The sequence below is a fragment of the Sturnira hondurensis genome, unplaced genomic scaffold, assembly GCF_014824575.4.
Source record: "Sturnira hondurensis isolate 20B ecotype Veracruz unplaced genomic scaffold, ASM1482457v3 Scaffold0021143, whole genome shotgun sequence".
Taxonomy (NCBI): Eukaryota; Metazoa; Chordata; class Mammalia; order Chiroptera; family Phyllostomidae; genus Sturnira; species Sturnira hondurensis.
In genome coordinates this window covers 24,740,960-24,766,143 of record NW_028093774.1, presented here as the reverse complement: position 1 = coordinate 24,766,143, position 25,184 = coordinate 24,740,960, and the positions used below count along the sequence as shown (strand labels likewise).

The following is a 25,184-nucleotide window of genomic DNA, read 5'->3' as shown; positions in this document are numbered from 1 at the left end:
TATGGGATTCTTCAAATGTCAATATTCTGTCATTCTAATCTATCTTCTAAAACTGTGTTAACATTTGTGTCTGCTGTTATTTACTGTTCCTTTTTTTCCTTTGGGTTTATAAGCTTTCACTCCTTTACTTTTCACTACATTTTTTTTATTGAAATACTTACGCATCCAGAAAAATGACCACAAATATGCAACCTGAACACACATGTAAACCAGCCCTCAGATTAAGAAATTAAAAATTATTAGCACTTCGTGAGCTTCCCCATGTTCTCCTCGGGTCATTATTCCACCAATGGCAGTGACTACATTCACCTCTAACAGCATGGATATTTGGAGAGTTTCCAGTTTAGGGCTAGTACCATGTATGATATGAACTTTTTTATACATATCCTTTTTCATGAACATATCGACCCATTTCTGTTGGGTATACACCTAGGAGTGAAACTGTTTGGACAAATGCTTTGCATATATTCAGCTTTAGCTGATAGTGCCAAACAGTTCAATGAAGTGATTGTACCAATTTGCATTCCTTTCAGTTTATTTGAGTTCTACTTGCGCCATCTTGCCAGAGCTTGGTCTTTTCTGTTTGTTTATTTATTTATCTTCATTTTAGGCTTTCTGATGGATATGTAATGGTATCTCATTGTGGTTTTAATTATTTGCATTTACTTTTTACCTTTTTTGTTAGTTTTTTCAAAAATTCGTATCAGGATGGAGCAGATTAAAATGAAGGGGGTTAATCCTCTACATCTGTCAGAAATTTCCTCTGTATGGATATTAATCTAATGGAACTTAGAACCCTCTTCCTGTACTGGAGTAGGGAATACAATATAGAGGATGAGGGCAACAAGCTTTGTAATCAGACATACTGAGGTTTGATTCCCAGCTCCAGTGCTTACTAGCTTTGTTACCTTAAGAAATTTATTTAACTTTCCCAATTTTATGTAAAATGGCACTAAAAATAGTACTGCCTTACTAGGTTGTTGAGAAGATTATATGAGATACAATATGTAAAACGCTCTGTAAAGTTGCTTGCATATTGTGAACACATACTCAACTAATGGCAGCTATTATAATAGCTTATGTTGTTTTATTTTAAATTTCTTATTGATTTTAGAGAGGAAGGTAGAGAGAGAGAGAGAGACATCACTTTGTTCTTCCTCTTACTTACGCATTCATTGGCTGATTTTTGTATGTCCTGACTGGAGATCAACTCACAACCTTAGTGTATGGGACGATGCTCTAACCAACTAAGCTCCCTGGTCAGGGCTACACCTTATATTGTTTATGCACATCTCGAAATGAGATGTGAAATCTCATTGAAATCTCGAAATGAAAATCCTTTTGATTTACACATTCTATGTCTGAGCACACAGCATAAAGCTGCCTCATATATAATAATTGCTGGAAAAGACTGGTTGAATAAACAATTTTAAATATAAATGGAAGGTATTGTGATTGTTATAAAAGACGACATAAATTATTATAATGCCTAAAGTACCAAATGCACTGCTAATGAGTAATACATTATTTAAACACATGTCTCTCCTGAGCCCTTGCAGGGTAGCTCAGTTGGTTAGCGCATCCCCTGTTCAGGGCAAATACAAGAAACAGCCAATGAAGGCATAAATGGAACAATCAATCATTCTCTCTCTCCCCCCTTCCCCTCTCTAAAATCAATAAACAAAAGTTTAAAAAAGATAAAAGTATCTCTCCTATTTACCTTCATCATTTGACAGTTAAGTAAATTTTACTACAGTAGAGAAACACTACTAGACCTAATTAGTAATGACAATCAGATGTTCCGTATTGCATTTGTGAGGATTCTGGTAACTTAACACTTTAAAACTAAAACGAACAGCCCTGACTGGTGTAGTTCAGTGGATTGAGCACCAGCCTGTGAAGTAGAGGGTTGCAGGTTTGATTCCCAGTCAGGGCACATACCTCGGTTGCAGGCTGGGTCCCCAGTGCAACCACTTTCTCCTTCCCGTCCCCTCTCTCTAAAAATAAATAAAATATTTAAAACAAAAATTTTACCCCAGAAAGAAAAAAAACTACCATTTTTCTGAAGAAAGTTAAGCCTTTCAAATTTTAACAGACCCTTATATTCAGCAGTGGAAAGACTGGAACAGCTGCCCCAGCGGCTCCCGTACAATATGGCGCCGCCCATTTGTGCATCCCAGCTGGGATTACGTCCTCTTAGTCCGTCGCAGGACCGGAAGTGGTTTCTGCCGTAGTGGATCCGGGTAGGTTCGCACAGGTGCCTGCGGAGGTTCCAGGTCTTGAGCGTGAGGCACCGCAGGTGTTCAGGTGGGATCCCCGTCGCAAGTAAGTGAGGATCGGGGGCTGGCGAGGCTTTTCATCCAGTTCGTGCAAGGGGTGGAGGGGGTTTCCAGTGCGGATTGAGGAGAGGGGTGGTGGAGTTGGTGATGTCACCGTGTGCGGGGGCGACTGATTGCGGGGACCATGCAGTCCCAGAGCTGCTTGGCACTGCCCCTCCGCGCGGCTTCCTCGCACCCCTTGCTCGTGGCGGGGGTGGGCCCAGTGCGCGGTCACCCACGCCCTACCAGGGCATACCTTTTGGGCCCCTTTTCTCTGTGGGAGCACCTACCAAACCTTCATGGCTTCTTCACCCAGTAAAAACGAAGTACCAACTGCAGCACCTAGCAACTCGTTGGGCGCTGCGTGTTCCACGCGTCCAGTTACAGTTCCCTCCACCGGATTCGTGGGGACTTACCCCCGCCCCCCATTGATACCACCCCTTTCCTCCCAGGCCACACCCGCTGTTTCGGGCCTTGCCGAGGACCCACATCTTTTTTCCCCATCTCTGGGACGGATCAAAACTGGAACATTAGTGATTATTTATTACATAACTGATGTCTCCTTATTAAAATATAAACAAACCAAGCCTTTATAAGCTTTTGACGTACTATTTTTGGCTTCTGAACTCTTTTATTAAAACAGCAAGTTAATTATATCGTATCACAAGCATGGAAGGAACTACACTGAAATGTTTTGTTAATTATCAAATTAGGAAGTGCGAGGGGGGGATGATTGATTTTGGTCAAGTTGAACTTGTTTTAAAAATGCATTTATTCTATATTTATTTTAGTTGTAGTACCTGCATGCAATCTCGTAAAACCTGGATGTGAACATTTTAAACAGTATAGATCCTCTTTGACCTCTTTCTATTTTTTCTTCTTTAATCTCTTGCCTCAAAGTAAGAACCATTATCCATTTGGGATATGTTTTTCTATTTCTTTTTCTTTATATTTATTGACAAGGGTTTGTACATATAAGATATATCGATAAACTTTTACAATGCATCTTTTTAAAAAGATTGTATTTATTTATTTTAGAGAGGGGAAGGGAGGGAGAAAGAGAGGAAGAGAAATATCAATGTGTGATTGTCTCTTGCACATCCTCTACTGGGGACCTGGCCAGCAACCCAGGCATGTGCCCTGATTGGGAATCCAACCAGCTACCCTTTAATTCTCAGGCTGGCAATCAACCAATGAGCCCCACCAGCCAGGGCAAATGCATCTTTTACAAATAGGGTGTTTTGTACCTACTTAGCAACTTGACTTTTTGTGCTTAAAAATGGGTCTTAGAACTTTTTCTTTGTCAGCATGTACGCATCTACCTTATTGTTTCTACTTACTCTGTAAGTTTCATAGTATGTTAAGATTTCACTCTGGCTGGTGTGGCTTAGTTGGTTGGAGTGTTGTCCTGTAACCAAAAGGTTGGGAGTTCAACTCCGAGTCAGGGCACATACCTAGGTAGTGGCCCATACCTAGGTAAGGGCCTGTTCCTGGCCCTTACGTTCCCCTGTATGGCACATAGGGGAGACAACCAATCCATGCTTCTCCCTTACATCAGTGTTTCTCTTTCTCCTTTTCTCTCTCTCTAAAATGCAATGAAAAAGATGTCTTCAGGTGAGGACTGAAAAAAAAAGACTTCATAGTATATGAGATTCTGTGATTGCTTACAGTTTTTCACTGTGGCATAGAAAAGTCCTTCCATGTGTCTCAAAGTCCTTTGTGTCTCAAGGATAGATACCTGCAAGTAGAATTGCTGGGTGGGAGGATTTGGATATTTTGTGTATGTGTGTTGTATTTTCTTTAAGTACAAAGACTTTTCCAGTCACATTGCCTGGAGCTCATTTCACCCACTCTTCTGTTTGACCACCAGTCTCTTATCTCTCTCTCAGCATGATGAGGCAGATACCCTTTCCATAGGGAGGGGAAATTCATGGTTTGTTGCCTTTGCCAATAGCAAAAATGTTGGAGAGCCCTGTGGCAAAGCTGTTGCTATTAACAGTGTTCATGTGAACTACATCAAAAGAACCAGGGTGTCTCTCTCTGTTGGTTATCACATCAATTCTTCCCAGGTTAGCACCTCTGGACAGGTTACCAGAATCAAACTTGATGAAATCAGTAATTTTGCCAGTCTCCAAACCAGTCTGAATGGTGTCATTGACCTTGGTGAAGGGATCAGGGTAGTGGATGGTGAGAGTGTCCTGCGTCATCAGCTGAGGGATTCCTTTTGTGCCCACCAAGATCATCACTTTGCACAACTTGTACTTGGCCTCTGGTGTGATCCGATGAACAGCAAAGCCACCCTTGGTGTCATAGATCAGATGGAAATTCTCTCTGGTCTTGTCAGTGCTGATCACATCCATAAAACCAGCAGGGGAGGTGGTATCAGTTCGGACCTTGCCATCAATCTTAGTGAACCACTGCGTGCAGATCATCTTTACTTCATCTCCTGTCAGGACATACCTAAGTCTGTTCCTTAGGAAAATGAGAGGGAGACATTCTCTCAGCTTGGGGGGACCAGTAGATGTTTGAGGAGCAAACACTCCGGTCAGTTTATCCAGCACCCAATGCTTTGGAGCTGCTACACACTTCAGATGCTTCTTGGGACCAGGAACCATGGCTGGGCTGGCACAGAAAGAGGCGAGGATGTGGGTGTTTTAATGCCAAAGTAGTTACTAGTGAGAGTATGTTTTCATGGTTGTTGGCAAGTTCTATGTCCCCTTTTGAGAAATGTTTCATTTCTATTGGGTTGTCTTTTTATATGTATATACTAGTGTTTTATATATTCTAGATAATAATCTTTTGTCATTTATATATATTTTAAATATCTATCCCCAACTTAATGCTTATTTATTTATTATTTTTTAATCCTTATCCGAGGAGATGGTTTATTGATTTTAGAGAGAGAGGAAGGGAGAGAGAGAGAAACATCACCGTGAGAGAGAAACATTGAGCAGTTGCTTCCTGTAGTTGCCGGGACCGGGATCAAACCCACAACCTTTCCGTGTGCTGGGCGATGTTCCAGTCAACTGAGCTGCCCAACCAGAGTTCAACTTACTGCGTTTTAAAGTGGTTGCTTGTCTTTAGCCATGTGGCATTTTTATTAAACCAGAGTTTTAAATTTTATGTTTAAATATCAATCTTTTATGTTTGTGTTCTGTATTTTCTGGCTGTCATTCCCTACCCTAATGGTTCTCAGGTGGGAGCTTTTTTGTTATCTGTGTGTTCATTGTTTGATTCTTTTCTTTTTATCCTCACCTGAGGACATTTTCATTTGCTTTATTTAGAGAAAGAGAGGAAGGGAGAGAGAAACATCAATGCAAGAGAGAAGCATCAATTAGTTGCCTTTGTGTGCATCCAGACGCATCCTACCTGTCTGGACCGGGGGGTCACATGTACTTGTGCCTGGACTGGGGATGAACCTGCAACCAAGGCATGTGCCCTGACTGGGAACTGAACCCACAACCTTTTGGTTATGGGGTGATGCTCCAACCACTGAGCCACACTGGCCAAGGCCATTGGTTGGTTCTTGTATGTGCCCTGGCTGGAGATTGAACCCACGACCTTGGTGTATAGATGCTCTCACCAACTGAGGTAGCCAGCGAAAGTCATGTTTAAAATTGAGAAAGAAGGCACAATCAAGATGCAAATTGGGGCTCTGGCTGGTGTGGCTCAGTGGATTGAATGTTGTCCTGTGAACCAAAGGGTTGCTGGTTTGATTCCCAGTCGGGGCACATGCCTGGGTTGCGGGTCAGGTCCCCAGTAGGCGAGGGTGAGAGAGGCAACCACACATTGATGTTTCTCTCCCTCTCTTTCTTCCTCCCTCCCCCTCTCTCAAAAAATAAATAAATAAATAAAATCTTTTCTAGAAGAACGATGCAAATTGGTGTCAAAGTATGAAACATTTGGCTGAAAAACAAGATAAAATTTAGGAGAACTGTAAAGTTTTGGATTTAAGCGCAAAATATAAACTAATGAAAATTCAATTTGGTATCTGAGCATTTTAATTTATCTCAAGCTTTATATTACCCATTAGTCATATAAAACATTCTACTTCTACTTAAAAACATTTCATACATCATTAATAAAATATAGGTAACATAGGTAATAGTATCAATGTAGCCCACACCAATTAGACCTTGTCTCCAAAACTGAATACAGACCTACGTGTCACATTTTAAGCAATACCTGGATGAACTTGGGGCTGTTCCGAAGGACCTAACCACAGCGGTGAGTGGTACACAAACCAGGTTATAGGAAGGCTGGTTGGGTTAGGTAGACATACTAATGGAAGTTTTAGAGCTACTGTCTACACATTTCACAAGCTCTGGGGAGGGAGTAATTGCTTTTGTCATTTCAGAGGCCAGACTGAGCGTCAAGGAGAGCAACTTCTATGTAGCAAACTTTAACAGAATGTGAGGACTTTTCAACAAAAACTTCCTCTTAAGGTAATGAACTCTGTTCCTAGAAGTGTTCAGGTGCAGACTGGGTCGGAGGCTGGACAGAGGTCTATCACTTTGACCGTGGAAAAGATTCTTGAATGGTGTGGGAGCTGAGTTCGGGAGGTTCCTAAATTTTAACACTGTGACTCTTTGTTTGCCTTTAATAGAAGTTCTCAGAGCCTCAGTACTAGTAACAACAAATATATACTGAACCCTAATGTGCTAGCCAGTACATTAAGTGAAGTATATCGATCATCTTACTTAAGCCTCACAATAATTCTACCTGGTAGCTACATCTTTCCCATTTTACCAAGGAGGAATCTGAGGCTGATTGGTAGAGAAGTTCAGAGAATTGCCGAAGTTTATATATAGGTAGCAAGTGGCAGAGGCTGGCTTTGAACCTTAGGGTATTTGCCTCTAAGGCCCGTGTCAATGTGCTGCTTCGACCACATGCTGCTCTCTGCATACTTTATCATATCTGTTTAATTCATGGAGTATGATTCATTTCATGAATATAATCATATTTCTTAGTGTTAAGTGGGATATTTGCATTGCCTGTCTCTGAAAAACGTCATTTAAAAAACTTGTGGTTTTCTAATTATGGATATATATGTACTTGTATAGAACTCAAAAATTGTTAACTATTATTTGTAATAATTACTTATACTCCCTCTACCCTTGGGTAACCACTGCTCCTGCATATGGCGACCCACGAGTTCATGTGGATGTTCTGAGGAACGTGTGACTGTCGTGTGCAAGCCTCGTAGAGTGCACCGACACGGCCTAGAGGGCACAGCCCTCCGCGTCGCGCACTGAGGCTGTGCGGTGCCCCTGTCTCTCCCAGGTTACAGACCTGGACAGCATGGTACTGTACAAAACACCGGAGATTAAATCAAGCACAAGACAAAATGATGGCAGTCAAGATACAGTAGACATGAGGTGTAGGAGGCTGCCGCTGGCAGAGCATGGCACTCTTGTAGCAAACTTTCAATAAGCAGAAACAGTGCAGTCTAAAATAACAATAAAAAGTATAGTATAGTATAGCGTGTATTCATAAACCAGTAACATAGTTGTTTGTTACTACCAAGCATTACGTACTGTACCTAGTTGTCTGTGCTGTACTTCTCTACGACTGGCGGTGCGGTAGGTTCGTTTACACCAGCATCAGCACACCCAGGTGAGTAATGTCTTGTGCTGTGCCATTGTGAGGGCTGTAATGTCACTAGGCTATAGGAGTTTTCGTTATGATCTTATGGGAACAGTGTTATGTATGTAGTTCATCATATGTCATTATGCAGAGCCATAAACAAAAATTTTTTTCACTAACGTATCAGTAAGTGGAAGTGAGGGTCTCACTTATTCTGTTTTAATTGATGTGCTTGTGTGTGATTAAAAGAGCCTTGGGCAACTGGCAGAGGGCAGGAAGGTTTTCTTGGGTGACGGTGGAGTACAGAATGTACAAGATTGAAAAAAAGTAAAATATCACTGTTTCATGTGGAAATTTGTAGCGGGGTTTTCATGGATTGTGAATGGAATGTTTTGTCAGGGAAACTTGTTCCCATATAGGTTTAAATTCTTTGTGTAAATATATTGTTACCATTTGTTTTACAGATTGCGGGATTAGTGACATGCTTTCCTGAACAGCAGCAGAGTTGAAGATGTCTCGACAGTTGGTAGCTTTGACAGTGACTACACTTTTCGGTGTGGCAGTGGGGGGGTTTGTCCTGTGGAAAGGCATCCAGCGCCGGAGGAGTAGATCGAGCCGTGCGACCCAGCAGCAGAAGCAGCTGCAGCAGCAGCAAGCTCCAAGCAGGAGAGAGCTGCCCCCTCCAGAGGAGGACCAGCTGCACTCCACTGCCCCCAGAGCCTCATGGGAAGAGAGGATCCTTGACGCCAAGGTGGTGACTGTGTCTCAGGAAGCAGAGTGGGATCAAATCGAACCCTTGCTTAGGAGTGAGTTACAAGATTTCCCAGTACTTGGCGTTGACTGTGAGTGGGTAAGTTAAAAAGCAGAAATAAAATCTTTTCTGTCTTTCCAATTAGGGACCTTGAATAGTCAGATAAAGGATAAGATTAAAGGGGAATTAGCTGGTCTTCAACTTGCTAGTAAGTAGATTTGAGCAACAGAAGCTGCTTCTCTTCTCAGGAGAGGGGAGTGCCCATAATCACAGATTTTAGAGTCAGGCAGATCCAGACCGGCCCACAACCCAGGCATGTGCCCTGACTGGGAATCAAACTGGCCACCATTCGGTTTGCAGACTGGCACTCAATCCACTGAGCCATAGCAGCCAAGGCTACTATTAATATTTGAATAGTAGTTTCATGAAGATGCCATGGAGAAGCTCATTAAGAATGTCTTTTAAAATGGGCATTATTATAGAAGTTGGGATTTTAAAAGATAACAGTTAAAGTTTGAAACATTGTTTACTGTAAGCCAGGTAGTACGCTGTTTTGTTTGATGGTCTCATTTAGTTTAATTAGATTCTCCTAATAATCCCTCCTGGGAGATACTGTTACTGCCCTTCTTTTTACAGGTAGGAAATGGAGGCACAAACGGGGTCAGTTACTTGCTCGGGGCCACGAAGCTAGCAGCTGGCATTTGAGCCCAGGGCTTTCTTTGCCATCTGGTTAGTCTTCCTAACGACTGTCAACTGTGTTGGGGTGGACGCATGGTGTCGATGACCGTAGCATGGCACTCGTGCTCCTCTGTTGTTCTGAGTCACAGAGTGCACTTTAATCTCCTTGACTCAGAAGATACTGCAAAAATATGAGTAACTCAGAGTTATCACCTCTTATTAATTCATTGAAACACCTTGCCAAGAATCTCTGATGCTTGTCTTCTGGGTATCTAGAATACAGCCAACAGCTAGGAAATGTAACCAAACGGGCCTAAGCAGAATACCTGCCGCAAAGCCAGATCGAGATTGATGGGAGTGACTACTAGATGCCAACACAGTGATGACGAAGAAGCGATCACAGGACAATGCAGGACAAGTTTGCTGGTCACACAGGCCTCACGGCGTAGCTGCTGAGTGTATTGCTTTATATTGGCAATAGTAGTAGTAGTTTATACCAATGACCACTGGGCAAGTTTATTTTATTCTGTATAAGAAATTATATCATTTTAGAAATATTTATACCAACATGAATAGAAGGACATTAGTAAGCAGTAACGTTTGGCATTTGCCAAATGCCTTAATTATTCTAGCTAATGAAGTGTAATTACAACAACAAACAGGGTATTCTGAAGTAAATAGTAACAGCAACTGACTTACTAATAATAGGGTTTAATTACAACAGCAGGGGCATGGAAAAGTGAAAGTGGCAAATAATCCAAAGCCCGCTTCATGTTGGCTTTCGGTGTGTGTGGCATTCACGCTGGGGGCCGCGTCTCCCCGCAGGAGGGGTGGCCTCTCTGACTGCTGCCACGGAGAGACCCCACGAGAAAGCCATCCGTCCTTGTCCTCCTTTCCCCATCCTTCCGTTGCTGTTTCCGCTTCGCTTTCATGACTTTGATGTGTTTGTTTAGCTAGTGGTTTTGCTCTTGTTCTACAGTCAGTATTTGTTTAGACTTACCAAAGTATTTCCTTTTTTTTTTTTAGTTTGTCTTTCTTTGTATCTCAGACCTTCTTTTTGGGCTCATTTTCTTTAAGGTCATACTTTAGAAGTTTAGCATTTCTTGAGGGCCTATTAATAATCATTGAAAATGTCTTTATTTTGCTTTTGATCTTGAAGATATTTTCACTGGATGTAAAATTCTAGTTTGGCAGTCTATCAACATTTTGAACATAGTTTTTCATTGTCTGGCTTTTGGCTTCTATTATTGCTATTGAAAATCCTGTCAGTCCACATGTTAATTATTTATAGGTAATTTAATTTCTTGTGACTCCTTTTAAGATCTTCTCTTTGAGTTTGTTGTTCTAAAAATTCACTATGACAAGACTAGGTGGTGTCCTCTTGGGATTCAAAGTTTGGGATTCCAGCTTGGGATTCAAACGGGTGAGGATTGGTATCTTTTATCAGTTGTTAAATTCTCTTTAAAGATCATCTTTATCCTGTTTCCTTCTCCTTTTTCTTCTCTTCTGCCTCCTCTTCTTCCTCCCCCTTCTTCTTTCTTGCTGGAATTTGATCAGCTACCTTCTGAACTTTTTTTTGAGATTTTATTTATTTATTTTTAGAGCAAGGGGAAGGGAAGGAGAAAGAAAGGGAGAGAAACATCAATGTGTGGTTGCCTCTCTCACCCTCGCCTGCTGGGGACCTGACCCCACACCCAGGCATGTTGGGAATCAAACCAGCAACCCTTGGGTTCACAGGACAACATTCAGTCCCCTGAGCCACACCAGCCAGGGCGTGCATTCTGAACTTTTTATTGCTCGCCTACATGTCTGGTGATTTCTTTTACATTTGCTATTCTTAAGTAAAGAATAGGCACAGTTTTGGGGGCCTTTTTTACAGTTCTCTTTTTCTTTCTATGGCTTTGTCTAATCTGTTTAATTTGCTTCCTGAGTCTTTTTTTTTTAACCTTTTTTTATTGTGAAATAAGACATATCAAGAAAAGTACCTGAAACAAAAACAGCGAAATGATTTATCTAGATAACAGCTGTGTATTTAGAAATTAAGTCAAGAGCAAAATTGCTACTACCCCAGGAGCCCCCCTTGTGGCCCCTTATAATCAGGGTTCCCTCCTCCCTGCTAAGGGTTGCCATTGTCCTGATTTCCTGGTATTTACTTTCTTGTTTTTCTTTTTACTTTTACTACTCAAGCATGCGCTGTAATATGGTTGTGCCTTCTTTTTAAATTTTATGAAATGCAGCCATCAAGTACATAGTCTGTCGTGTCTGGCTTCTTTCTCCCAACTCTGTGTCTGTGTGGTTTACCTGTGTGGTTTGTGACTGTGACTCAGTGCTGCACAGCCGTCCATTGTGTGAGTAATGTCACCACTCATTTGGATAAATGCTGGTGGACATTCGGGTGGGTCTCCGTGGGTCAAAGACGGGTGGGTCTCCGTGGGTCACATTCAGGTGGGTCAAAGACGCCACATTTGGTGCTGCTGGGCATGTGTACGGGAGTGGAGTCCTGGGTCACAGGGTTTGTACGTATGTCTTTAACGTTTTTCTAGATAATGCCAAATTGTTCCTAAGGTGGTTTTAACTATTTACCTTCATTAGTGACTGAGTATACCCATTGTTTCCAGTCGGTTTTTGTTTGCTTTTTTTAACCGTGGTACTGACTTCATTCCCCTTACTGTTCTCACTCGCCCGTCTGCTGTCTACCTTGCAGCTGTGGAGTGGCCACATATGAGCAGACATCAGGGGCCCAGGGGCCTGGGCATAGCCATTCTGCCACTGCCGTGAGGGGACTGTAGCAGCACGTGCGGCATCAGAGACTAGGGCTCTGACTCCAGCCCTGGGCTTGTGGCGCTTGAGGCCCATCTCATCTTTCTGGCCGCTCACCCCCAGATGGCCCAAGACCAGGGAGCTCAGGGAGAGCCGGGTGGAGACAGGGGCCCAGGTTCCGGACCTGAGTTCTGGTCAAATGGGCCGAGACATCCAGCTGGAGGGAGGGACCCTCTCACAGTAGGACTCCAGTGGGAGGTGATGATGATCCTGAGTCCCCTCCCCACCATTGCCACCAGCCCTGGGAACTGGCTTTGATGCCCCACAACCCTCCCTCCAGTATCCAGGTGCTTGTTCATTTATTTTTATTTTATTTTTTAAAAATATTTTATTTATTTATTTTTGAGAGAGGGGAAGGGAGGGAGAAAGAGGGAGAGAAACATCAGTGTGTGGTTGCCTCCCACGTGGCCCCCATTGGTGACCTGGCCTGCAACCCAGGCATGTGCCCTGACTGGGAATCGAACCTGCAGTCCTTTGGTTTGCAGCCCGTGCTCAATCTACTGAGCTATACCAGCCAGGGCTAATTTATTTTTAAAATAAAAGGAAACGGAAAAGGTGATAAACCAAGAACCCGGTCCTTACTAGCACTGCTGAGGTTCCATTATTGCTTTAGACCATCATGGTCTGGCCAGAAAGGAGTTCCCACCCACAGTGGCCCAAAGTGAAGAGAGCATTTAGCACCAGGGACACAGGGCTCCTGTCCCCACTGGGCTGGGCCCCTCCAGGGGAGGGCATGACTGTCTCTGCCTGCTATCTGGACCCTCACCTCTTCCCAGAGGGAAGGTGTGAAAGACGAGGAAACCCAGTCTTGGGACAGGGTTTCACTACCAGCTCCCCCACACCCATCCAGGCTTGCTAAGGCCACAGTGGGGCTAGCGGGGGACACAGCCACAGTGCCTCTTGGAGACCCTGGTGTCCATGATGGCGTGGGCACTCATGGGTGTCCTGGCCTAGAGCCCATTGGGGGAGATCAACGTTTTTAAGGACACTGTGAGTCAGCTCTGAAGATCTGCCAGGCACTGTGACTGGAAATTAGAAATAACAAGGAGCGGGGGAAAGGAGGAGGAGGGGACCCTGAGGACGTCATGGAAACTCAGAGATAAGGGATTCAGGAGAAGGAAAGAGCTACAGTAAAGCAGGAGCCTGGCAGGCCCGGCCACAGAGCTGGGAGCCAGACTGGAAGCTTCCCTCTCTTGGGGAGTGGCCCCCTTATCTCTCCAGGGGACTGCAGGGGCTCTGAGTGGCGTCTGTAGGCTCTGGCTCCTGCTGCTCCTGCGGAAGCTCTGCCCAGCCAGGCCGGGCACTGCCCCCTCCGGCCCCAGAGAGTGTCAGGCTGTGCGCCTGTTTTCAGAAGTGGTTCCACTGATTTAACCTCCCACCAAGACTGTATGAGAATTGCTTTGTCTTATGTCTTCTTCAATATTTGGTGCTGTCAGATTTTTAAATTTTAGTCATCCTGATGATTGTGTAGCAGTATTTCATTGTGGTTTTAATTTGCACATTGCATTAGAGCAGTAAATCAATTTGTGGGGAATTGACTTCTTTATAATAATGGTTTTTTTAGTCTAAGTATTAATTTAGATCTTTAATTTCTCTTAATTGTGCATTTATAGTGTCTGTGATGTTTTTATCCTTTTTTTTAAACTAAAATGATGGTTTTTAATGGGAACCAGAGAGAGATACGGTTGCAATTACATTGTCTGACACAGAAAAACCTGTGGAAGATCAGGAGTTGGAAGGTTACAAAATAATGAGGGTAACACTGAGTTTAAGAGAAAAGCTGTTCCAGAACCTCGCAGGCTAATATAGCCTCTCCTTGCAGTCCTGTCTATGGTCGCCCCTGCAGCCCATCTTGCCAGGGGCAAAGCCACCTCTGTCCCCACCACCCCAGCCCCCTTGGCGGCTTCTGTGGTCCCTGCCTCATCCTTGGTAGCTGCCCTGATCATAGCCTCCTCTGCCACCACGACAGTCTTCTCCACAGGTGCCCCCCATACTGGAGCCTCCTGGTCCCTCTCCTGGGCCATCTTGTCCAGGGGCCTTACAGTGGTTGCATTCATTCCCCTAAGAGAAGTTCATGTTCTCACGTGTAGGAGTAGGACACTTCTAGTCCCCAGCTCACTGCTGCCCTCCACCGCCACCATCTCCACCGGGAATCCTTCCCAGCCACTGCTGCCACAGCCCATAGCCTCCGCCCATGGGTCTTCCTCATGCTCAGTCTCCATGACCATTGCCACCACCCTGGTTGAAATCTGCTCGCCGGGTAGCAGACCTATCAAATGAGACCTTGATAGGATTCCCAGAGAATCATTTATCATCAACCCTCAATAACTGCTTTAGCAGAAGGTGGGTCATCAGATGATACTGTTGCCTCTCCCTTTGGCTTGCCCATTTCCCTGTGTGTGTACAGTTTAATCATAGGCTGCTCTCTTTTCTTCTTTGTCTTTATTAGACCCATCTGCTTGAAGTAATCAGCCACAGACTCAGTTGTAACATTCTTGTCCAGGCCTTATATGAATACGGTGGTGTTGTCCGAATGATCCTGTTCAGAGTCATAATGTGATCCTTGGTCCCCAGGGCCACCAAAGCTGTTGAAGCTACGATGGTCACTTCTTCCCATGCCACCTCTGGCTTCACAGCCACCTCCATGACCTTGGGGTTCATAGCCACTATTGCTGTGGTTGTAGCCACCGCCAGTGCCCAGGCCTAGTCCCCCACGGTCCTGCTGGCCTCTCCCGTAGTCACTGCCACCACCACCACCACTCCGATTCTGATCGCTGTCACCTCCACCCCTGCCACTGCCGGCCATGGAGCACTGATCTTGGCCATAGTTACTCTCACCACCCCTCCGCCACTTCCGCTGCTGCTGTTACACTGGTTCTGCTGTCATAGGTCCGAGGAGGATTGTAGGAGCTTGCTGCTGTCGGTAGCTCAGCTCCTGTCCACCATAGCCAGGCTGCTGAGCACAGCTCCACTCAGGCTGCGCCTAGTTGCTGCTCTGAGAACTGCTACCATAATTTCCCAGGTGCTGCTAGGAGCTGGCCACAGGCCATTTTCAGGGCAGAACTGCTGCCGGTAAGATGACTGAGAACTCTGGCCACCGCCATAGCCACCAGCTGAGCGATATCCCTACAGACCTGACTGAGTGCCATAGCCTGTGTTCGAGGTCTGTCCATAAAAACAGTAGGTGCTCTGTCCATAGCCTCAAGTGTCCCCTAACTGGCTGTAGCCACCGTAACTCTGCTGTCTGTAGGGCTGATTGCTCTGCTGGGAATAACCCTGCCCAGGCTGGGTGAGGTAGGACCCATAGCTTTGGGTTGCTCATTGGGTAGAGTTGTTTGAGGCCCTGTCGGCACCTGCACACACAGGCTGACAGGCAACAATATTCTAATGCCACAGAGCACCAAAAACTCGAGGACTGATCCAATTTCTAAAAAATAAAATTTTAATTGTTATTTGTTTGTTTATTTTAAAATTTTTATTTACTTACTTTTTAGAGGGGAAGGGAAGGAGAAGGAGAGGGAGAGAAACATCAATGTGTGGTTGCCTCTTGCACTGGGGACTTGGCCCGCAGCCCAGGCATGTGCCCTGACTGGGAATCAAACTGGTGACCCTTTGGTTCGCAGGCTGGCACTCAACCACTTAGCCACACCAGGCAGGGTGATTTTTTTATTATATCACAAATTAAGGCCTAAAAACATTTGTGTTTCTTCCTGGTATATAGAAATGTAATTGATTTTTATATTTCTCTTATATTAAGGAACCTTACTAAACTTATTTCTTCTGGATTCCTATGTACACCGTTATATCATCTGTGATGTAACAATATTATTTCCTTCCAGGCCTTACGCTTTTTATTTCTTGCCTTGATGTGCTGGCGCTGGTCGCAGTGTGGTGCTCAGTGGGGAGGTGACAGCAGGCGGCCTTGCCTCACTCCCCGTCTCAGAAGGACAGCTGTCAGCATTTTTGTGTTGCATGTATCTGGAATGGGTTTATTTGTAGATTGCTTTACTAGATTAAATACATTCAATTCTATTCTTGGTTTGTTAAGAGGTGTTTTTTTAAAAATCATAGATGGTTGAATTTTTTTCAAGTGCCTTTTCTGCATTAGAGATGACTGTGTAGTTTTTCTCCTTTATTCTATTGCTGTGAAATACATTGACTTTTGAATTCCTAGAATAAATCTAACTTGGTCATGATGTTATATTCTCTTTATACATCGAATTTATTTTGCTAATGATTTTTGGAGAATTTTTTAAAAGACCTGTTTATGAGTGATGTTGGCTTATCATTTTTCTTTCTAGAAATGACCTTGTCAAAACTGGAGAAAAAAGTTAGGCTGGCCTCATATGAGGTAGGGCTGTTTCTTATCTTCATGTTCTCTGGAAGGGTTTATGTAAGGTTACACTTTTCCTTTCCTTACATGTTTGATTAGAATCTAGTGACGCCATCTGGAGTTTTCTTTTAAGGGAAATTTTAGATTATGGATACGATTTTTAAAATAGTTTTAGGCTATTCATATTTTTTATTTCTCCATGTCTATGTTGGTAAATTATATTTTTCATCTAAATCTGTCTTATCAAAACTGTAAATTACAGGCATAAACTTGTTTACAGTATACACTGACAGTTTTTTCCCTGATGGTTATGTAGGGACGGCTTCTTTTTCATTCTTGACATTCTTGACATTCTTGCTTATTTGTGCTTCTCTCTTTTTTCTTCATTACTATTTCTGTGGGTTTATCAATTTTATTAGTCTCTTCAAAGACCCAACTTTTGGCTTTGTTGATCTTCTTCATTGTGTATGTTCTATTTCATTGATTTCTGCTCTTTCTCTGTTCTTTTCTTCTAGTCTCTTGGGCATAGTTTGCTGTTCCCTATTCATTCTTTAGTCTACTTTAATGACAGCCTACCATTCTACTCCACTGAAACCAATCAGGTTGGTGGCTTGTTTTGTGATCCAATGGACATTTATTTGGACTCTGTTATTCTAGCTGTCAAAATCATCTGCACAATTCCTACGTAAGACATTCTCTTCTGAGTCTTCATGCCTTTACATTTTCCTATTTCTTATCTTAGTGTTCTTTCCCCTTTTCCCTTTTCTGATCTCTTTTCGGTCAGACATATAAATATTAACATGACTCAGGCTTGGTCTCTTTTCTCTCGACCCCAGGGTTTGCAAATTCAGATGCCTACGAGCTCCAGATAGGACATGGCTAATGAATGATGTAGAGCTATTACATTTTGGATGCATAGGATTATCCTTAAATTTCAAAGAAATGTGCTTCCTCCCTTTTTTCTTTAAACACAAGGCCTCTGTGGTCTAGCTCTCATTTCCCTAGTTTTGAGACAGACATGGATCCTGAAAAATACTTCTTTGTATTAGGAAGTGGTGGTATACAAATACAGGGATAAATGGAAAATGACAGTCTTCAGTGTTGATAAGACATTATGGTGAAGCTGCTATACAGTTCAAGCCAAGTGTTGCCAGATTGTTCAGTTCTTTAAAAAGAAACTTGGAATATGGATTTTTTTAAAATGTGAACTCGACTAATTTTAAGATTCTGGCACAAGTTTTTAAATATGTGTAGACAAAAAAAATTTAACACGTCTGTGTGTCAGCAGATGGACCCATGGACCACTCATTTATGGCCTCTGATCTGTGTTACTTCTCTAAGTGATTGTATCCATTTTCTTTTTGAGAACTGATTATTTTTAAAAATATATTTTATTTTTGATTTTAGAAAGGGGAAGGGAGGTAGAGAGGGTGGGGAACGTCAGTGTGAGAGACAGACACTGATTGGTTGCCTTCAATACACACTCTGGGGGCGGAACCTGCAACCCAGGGAGGTGCCCTACCAGGAATCAAACCAGCCACTTTTCGCTATTTAAAAATTTTTTAAATTACAATGTGGTCGGCATACTATTATATACCTTACAGTGACACCATGCAAAGTTATTCCAATATTCTTGATTATATTCCCTGTGCTGTACACTACATCTCTGTGGTGTATTTGTGTTATACCTGGAATTTTGTGCCTCTTTTTCCCCTTCCCCTTTTTCATCCGTCCTCCCACCCCTTTTGCCACTGGCAGTCATCGGGTTTTGGGGGGTTTTTGCTTTTGTTTTTTTAGTACCAAGTGTTTATCCCCCTGCCCCCCAGGTAGGACTGCTCGCATACACAGCGCACACAGGCCTTGGCACCAGGGGTGAGAACCAAACCCCTGGCCTCTGAGGGGAGGACAGGGCTCTCTCCCAGCCCCTGGCCCCATGGTGCGAGATGGAGGAGGAAGAGGATGGTTTCTCTTTCCTGCCTTCACTGGGGACTGGGGACCCACAAGCAAACTCCACTCCTTCCACTTCTCAGCCAAGGAGAAGCCACCTTGGTGACATGTTTCATTCCAGTTATTATAGTAAGTGGAGAAGGGACTGGCCTCACCCCAGCCATTACAAGGTAAGATGTAAATGGTAAAGGAGAAGTACAGTTTGGATTAGGCCACAGGAAGGGGCAGGAGATACCATCAGAAGCATGTGTGGGTGGGGAGAGCAGTTACTGGGCATCTAAGCTTCATAATGGCTGGCATAGCAGGAAGAGTAGGGGAGACGGATGGAGCTTATTGTTTGGCATTGATGATGTGCTAGAATTCAGGCCTGAGGGACACACCACCCACAAGGAAGCCATCCGCATCAGGCTGGCTTGCCAGCTCCTTGCAGGTTGTCCCAGTCAGAACCTTCATAACTGATGTGGGTGCTCTGAGCCACTGCATCAGAGACATTGGCCTTATGCCATCCCCAGAGCTTTTCCTGCACTTCCTGGGCCTGTTGGGTTGTTGTGTTCTTGCCTGTACCAATGGCCCACACAGGCTCATAGGCCAGAACAACCTTGCTCCGGTCCTTCATGTTGTCTACAATGACTTTGGTTTGCTCAAAAATGACCTTCTCAGTGATGCCAGCTTCTCTCTCATCTAGCGTCTCCCCAATGCAGGTGATCACTCCAAGTCCCTTGGCCAGGCCATGCGCCACTTTTTGCCCAGTCAGCTCATCTCACTCCCCAAAGACATGCATTCTCTCCAAGTGCCCCAGGACTATACCACTCACGTGGCTCCATGGTCTTTGATCATTACCTGGGCTGATCTCCCAGTAAAGGTGCCGTTTGTCACTTTGTAGCAGTTCTGGGCGGCCACAGCAATCTCAGGGTCTAGCTTCTGCCTGCTGAAGTCAGTGTAGGTGGTGGGGAGTGCACAAGCCACCTTGGTGTTGCCCAGCAGCTCGGCCAAGTTCAGGGTGTAGAGGAGTTCCTTCAGACCTGTCTTCCGCCCATTCATCTCCCCCTCCCATGAAAACAGAGGTGCTGGAGCTGACGCCCTGAAGGTCAGAATCACCTCATCAGGTTGTTCACTGTACTTCTGAGTCTGTTTTTGTTTTGTTTTTTGTTTAAATTTCATATGAAGTGAAATCGTACAGTATTTGTCTTTGACTAGACTTAGCATGATAATACCTTCTAGGTCCATCCGTGCTGTCACAAATGGCAAGAAGTCATTCTTTTTCATTGCTGACTCCATTGTGTATGTGTGTGTGTATCATACACAGACACATCTATCACATCTTTAAATATTCATCTATCAGTGGACAACTTGCTTCCATATCTTGGCAAATTGTAAATAATGCTGCAATAAGCATAGCGATACATTTCTCTTTTTGAATGAGTGTTTTTGTTTTCTTCGGAATAAATACCCGGAAGTGGAATTGTTGGGTTGTCTGCCAGTTCTATTTTTAATTTTTTTGTAATCTCCAGCCTCTTGTTAAATGTATCCCCCTGTCTACTTTACATTTCCCCTGGAATGTCTAATAGTCATCTCAAACTTAACACATTCCTGGCAGAACTTGATTTTTCTCCCAAGCCTATTATTCCTAGTCTTCTTGCCTTTAAGATTAAGATTAGGGATACAGCCTTGCCCTAACGGTTGTCCAGCAGAAGAGAGATGATTGAAAGTCGAGATACAAACAAGCAGTTATATATATAATAGTACATTATGTTACTTTAACAGCAAAATGCAGGGTCTGGCACAAGTTACGCCCCTCTTTATTTCCAAATCATAAGAATGTAATTCTGTAACATAACTATATCATACTCAAGCACATCATATGATATTTTAGGTGAAATGTTCAAATTAAAACTTTAAATTAGCCCTGGCTGGTGTAGCTCAGTGGATTGAGCGCGGGCCTGCGAACCAGAGGATCGTGGTTCGATTCCCAGTCAGGGCACATGCCTGGGTTGCGGGCCAGTTCCTGGCAGGGGACACACAATGTATTGTGTGTCCCTGGCAGAGGCAACCATACATTGATGTTTCTCTCCCTCTCTCCTTCCCTTCCCCTCTAAAGATAAATAAATAAAATTTAAAAAAAAAACAAAAAAAACTTTAAATTATCATGCCCTTATTATACTACCAACCACACTCAAGCAGGTGTTAACTTCTGCCAGACTCTGTATATGGAAATTCAAAGAAATGTTTATACAAATCAGGAAATGACAGCACGCTACCAGCTAGTGATAGGGGTTTCCAGATCCCCCTGAGTTACTCATAATGATGTACAACTGTGGATAAATCCCCTGTACACAATAGGGATTCTGACATGTTTTAGCAGCTATTATTTTGCCTTTCTTCTGGGGATGTGAGGTTGGAGATGTTAAATATGCTTCTGGTCCATGACTCATGCCTGATTTTTTTCTGGAGTATCTGGCTATAGACTTCCTTGCTTAACAGGTACAAATAATTGGTGCAATAAATATTGAATAAAGTGAAGGTCATTTTCCCAAGAGCATCCTGCTGCAGGCCCAGGCTTCAGGCTTGCCCAAGGTCTGCTTCCTTTCCTCACCATTAACGCTTTCCTTCCCATTTAGGAAGTATTACCTGTGCTGTCTCTAAATTTTCTGTCTCTAGATTTTGCATTCATCCACTCTATCTCTGCTTCCTCTCTAGTCCAGGCCTCAAGTATCTCTCATCTGGATTTTAAAAAAAATTTTTATTTATTTATCTTTAGAGGTGAAGGGAAGGAGAGAGGGAGAGAAATATCAATGTATGGTTGCCTCTCGTGTGTCCCCCGCTGGGAACTGGCCTGCAACCCAGGCTTGTGCCCTGACTGGGAATGGAACCAGCGGCCCTGTGGTTCCCAGGCTGGCACTCAATCCACTGAGCCACACCAGCCAGGGCTGGATCTTTGCAGTAGCCTCCTGACTGGCCTTCCTGCTTGGACTCTGTGTCCCTGCAATCCCTTCTCCATACCAAAGCCATCTTTTAAAAATGCAAATCAGATCATGTCGTCCTCAGCTTAAAACCCTTCCATGGCTTCAAATAAAACCAAGGTGTCTTATTTATTTACACATTCCTAAGGACTTATATGCTCTGGCCTCTCACATCTGAATTTTTCTCCTTCTAGTCTCTTTGCATCCTTCTCATTAATTTCCAGCCTTATTGGGCCTTCATTCTGTCCCTTGAACAGGACAAGCTCATTCCTGTCTCAGAGTCCTGGTCTAAATTTAACTGATACATAAATGCCACAGACTAGGGATGCTCCTTAGTTAACCTGTTCTAGCCCACATGGTACCAGATCAGTTTTTACTCTCTGCTGCCATCGTGGGGTCATTTAAAGAATCACTGGCTTTAGAGAAATAAATCATCTCTGGACTTTTAAGAATCCTGCATAGCACTGGCCCATGAAGTTCAGTTGGTTGAAGCATCGTCAGTTGGTTGGGGCATCATCCCAGAGAATTGTGGGTTCGATCCCTGGTCATATGGGAAGGCAACCAATTTATGCTACTCTCTGACATCAGTGTATCTCTCCCTTTCTCTCTCTCTCTAAAAGCAATGAAAAAATGTCTTTGGGTGATGTTAAAAAAAAAAAGACAAGAATTCTGCAGAAAGGTTAGAGTAGTTTCACAGGTGTTTTTTATTATTTTTGCTTTATAAGTTATATACAAATTGTGTATCATTTTAGTGTATCATATAAAAACATAGTAGAGAAAATAATATAAAAATACTATATAGCATATAACCACAAATATGTTAAAAATAAAAGTATTTTTAGATGTAAAGAGAATAAGTCTAGAAGAAAAAATATCAATGTTAACAGTGGTTGTTATTTCTGGGTTGTGAAGTTTAGATATGTTTTATATTTTTGTATAATTATATGTTTTTTGCAATAAGTATGCAGTGCTTTATTTTATTTATTTTAAATCTTCACCTGAGGATATGTTTATTGATTTTAGAGAGAGAGGAAAGGGGGGAATCATTGATGTGAGAGGGAAACTTTGATCGCTTGCCTCCCATACACACCCTGGACCCACAACCTAGGTATGTGCCCTGCCCAGGGATTGAACCTTCAGTCTTTTGCTGTGCAGGACTGCAGTCCACCCAACTGACCCACCCAGCCAGGGCTGCAGTGCTTTGTTGGAAAAAAGAATCCTGAAGCTAAAATGACCCTCTGACCCTCAGGAAAGAGGATTTCTAAACCAGTGCTTTCTAAGTGAATCACTGAAACATGGAAAAAAGAGTTAGAAATTTTGTCTGTAGTGACTGATGGCATAATTCATTTAAAATTTTTACTTTTGTATATATAGTAATGTAATATCTGTAATACGTTAGTACAGACTACATATATATAATTTATAAATACATACACATATATGTCATTTATGTCCCAAACATTTTTTATGAGTTGGCCAATTTTAAAAAATAGACTACTGAATTAAATAGTGCTAATGAAGTTAAAAATATGTGCCTGGCTGGTGTAGCTCAGTGGATTAAGTGCGGGCTTTGAACCAAAGGACCCCTGGTTCGATTCCCAGTCAGGGCACATGCCTGGGTTGCAGGCCAGGTCCCCAAAATGGGATATGTAAGAGGCAACCATACATTGATGTTTCTCTCCCTCCCATTCTCCTTCTCTTCCCCTCTCTCTAAAAAAATTAAATCTTTAAAAAAATGTCTTTTCCCATTAAGGGTTTCATTGTTTTCCATGAGTAGTAAGTCATATCAAGACAAAAAAGATGTTAGAAAGCAAAAGGGGTAAATATGTGAGAAATAAAGGTTGGATATCTTGTTAATTAAGCCAAATTGATTCTGCTAGAGGCATTATTCTTTCAATTACACATTTAGCATAAATTGGGTACCTTTTGCAATCATAATCATTTGGCTTTCTAGGCGAAAACCTGAATTGTAATACACTGGGTCTTAAGCACAGTCCAGAAACCATATTATAAAGACAACTCTATCTACCTACCTATCTAGTTATTTACTTAATGTGTCTTAGACAGTGGAACCTCACTGAGAAGATGTGCAGAGATTCAGCATCAGGAATTTGCACTGAGTATTGTGTCAAATTAGCAGGCTAAATATTAGAAGTGGAGATTCATAGCTTTTTATTAGAGGTGGTGTTACAGGAGGAGGGAATTACCAATAAAAAGGCAATTTGGCCACATCCAGATGAATTATTAGAGAACAGGACCCATTAGTCAGCTTATTGTCGGTCTTTTTGCCCCTGGCTAAGCCCCAAGAAGTAGACATATTAAAGATCAAACTGGCATGCTTTCATTTGAGGATATGGAAATAGCCCTCACTGATGAAGCAGCGCCTGAGAGGGGAAATCCCAAGGCTGTTGTGAGTTAAACCACGGTTTTACTTAGCATTGAAGTTGAGGGCAAAGGCCTTCCTGAATTTTGCTTTTAACAGTAGTTCTTTGAGATCCTGTTGTTCCTTCTCTGTGATATTGTTCACCCCAACAATAAAATATCCCTTCCTGGATCACTTGTAACATTTTGTTTGAACCACTTTCTAAGGGTGTAAGCTTGTGTGTGTTGTGCTCTGCCTAGGAGGTTGTAATCCATACGGCAGTTTCCCCATATTGTGCCACTTCACACCCACCGTGGTGCCTGGTGCAATGCCTAGCGCACTGGCACTGAGGTTGTGAGAGAACCGCGTTGCCTGGTGCAGGGCTCTCCACTGCTGCCGTTTAGGGCAGATGATTGGTTGTTGTGAGATGCCATCCTGTACATGGGATGGTGTTTATCGGCATTCTGGCCTCTAGACACCGGTGCCCTCTCCCCCGGGTTGTGGCAACCAGCAATTTCTCCAGACATTGCCAAACGTCCTGGGTGTGTATGCATGTGCAAAGTCAGTCTTAGTTGAGAAATACTGTTCTAGAGATTGGGAAGTTTAGGTTCTAGTCCTGACTTTGTCATTCTCTCTCCACGTATAAGCAAACTGCTTGACCTGTAGGCCTTAAATTTCTTCTTTTTGAAAATGAGGATTGGAATTTATTGGGTACTTTATAGGGAACCTTTACTTACTGTCAATTTTGTATGTAGAAATTTCTGGGAATAACTTCCTTAGCTTTTAGCATTGTCTCTAACTTATCTATTACCTCAAAAATATTAGAACTATACTCCTAAAGCTAATACAGAGTAATATTGTCTGTACACTGTAATTGAAAACTAAAATTAGCCCTGGCTGGGTCGCTCAGTTGGTTGGAGTGTTGTCCTGTACACCAAGAGGTGTCAGTTCTGCTTTCTGGTCAGGGCATGTACCTAGGCCGTGGGTTTGATCCCTGGTTGGGGTGTGTAGGGGAGGCAGCCGATCCATGTTTCTCTCTCCCATTGATGTTTCTCCCCCTCTCTCCTTTCCTTTCTCTCTAAAATCAATAAACATATTTTGGGGTGAGGATTTTTTTTAAAAAGGAAAAGAAAATTAAAAAAAAGATTAAAACTAGACTAGTTAATATACAAAGTTATTTTCATTTCTTAAGATATAAGGATCCTAGCTTATGCTCAGTATATGTATTTTTTTCATTTGTGACCAACATTTGTGGCCATAAAGTGCTGCCAGGACTTATTATAATGACAGGTGTCACTTATTTATACTAGCGTTGCATTTCCTACTCCTTTTTAGAAATAAGATTTTACGATGAGGTCAACGAGTCCAGCCACTCACTGGCATGCGTGTTAGAGATTCCATGGTTGGAAGGGTGTGTCAATTGTTTGCC

At 43.0% G+C, this 25,184-nt stretch overlaps 2 protein-coding genes and 1 pseudogene across 4 annotated transcripts in view; 1 reads left to right on the top strand and 2 right to left on the bottom strand.

Moving 5' to 3' along the window:
* The first annotated feature begins 2,106 nt into the window (after positions 1-2,106).
* The window catches only part of EXD2 (exonuclease 3'-5' domain containing 2), a 44,663-nt gene continuing 21,585 nt past the window's right edge, over positions 2,107-25,184 (top strand). The window contains exons 1-3 of one of the 3 annotated variants that reach the window (XM_037031322.1): positions 2,107-2,307; positions 6,676-6,763; positions 8,369-8,754. In XM_037031322.1, coding sequence (XP_036887217.1) covers positions 8,416-8,754 — 339 coding nt within the window. In that variant the 5' untranslated portion in view covers positions 2,107-2,307; positions 6,676-6,763; positions 8,369-8,415. Of the gene's footprint in view, positions 2,326-6,675; positions 6,764-8,368; positions 8,755-25,184 lie in introns of all 3 variants that reach the window. The other 2 variants (XM_037031320.1, XM_037031323.1) reach the window with 2 other exon arrangements.
* On the bottom strand, positions 4,211-5,009 carry LOC118976703 (40S ribosomal protein S4, X isoform-like). The gene has a single exon (XM_037031324.1). The coding sequence runs from the start codon at positions 4,931-4,933 to the stop codon at positions 4,247-4,249; it is 687 nt and encodes a 228-aa protein (XP_036887219.1). The 5' UTR covers positions 4,934-5,009; the 3' UTR covers positions 4,211-4,246.
* Positions 18,764-19,484, bottom strand: LOC118976704 (triosephosphate isomerase-like; annotated as a pseudogene).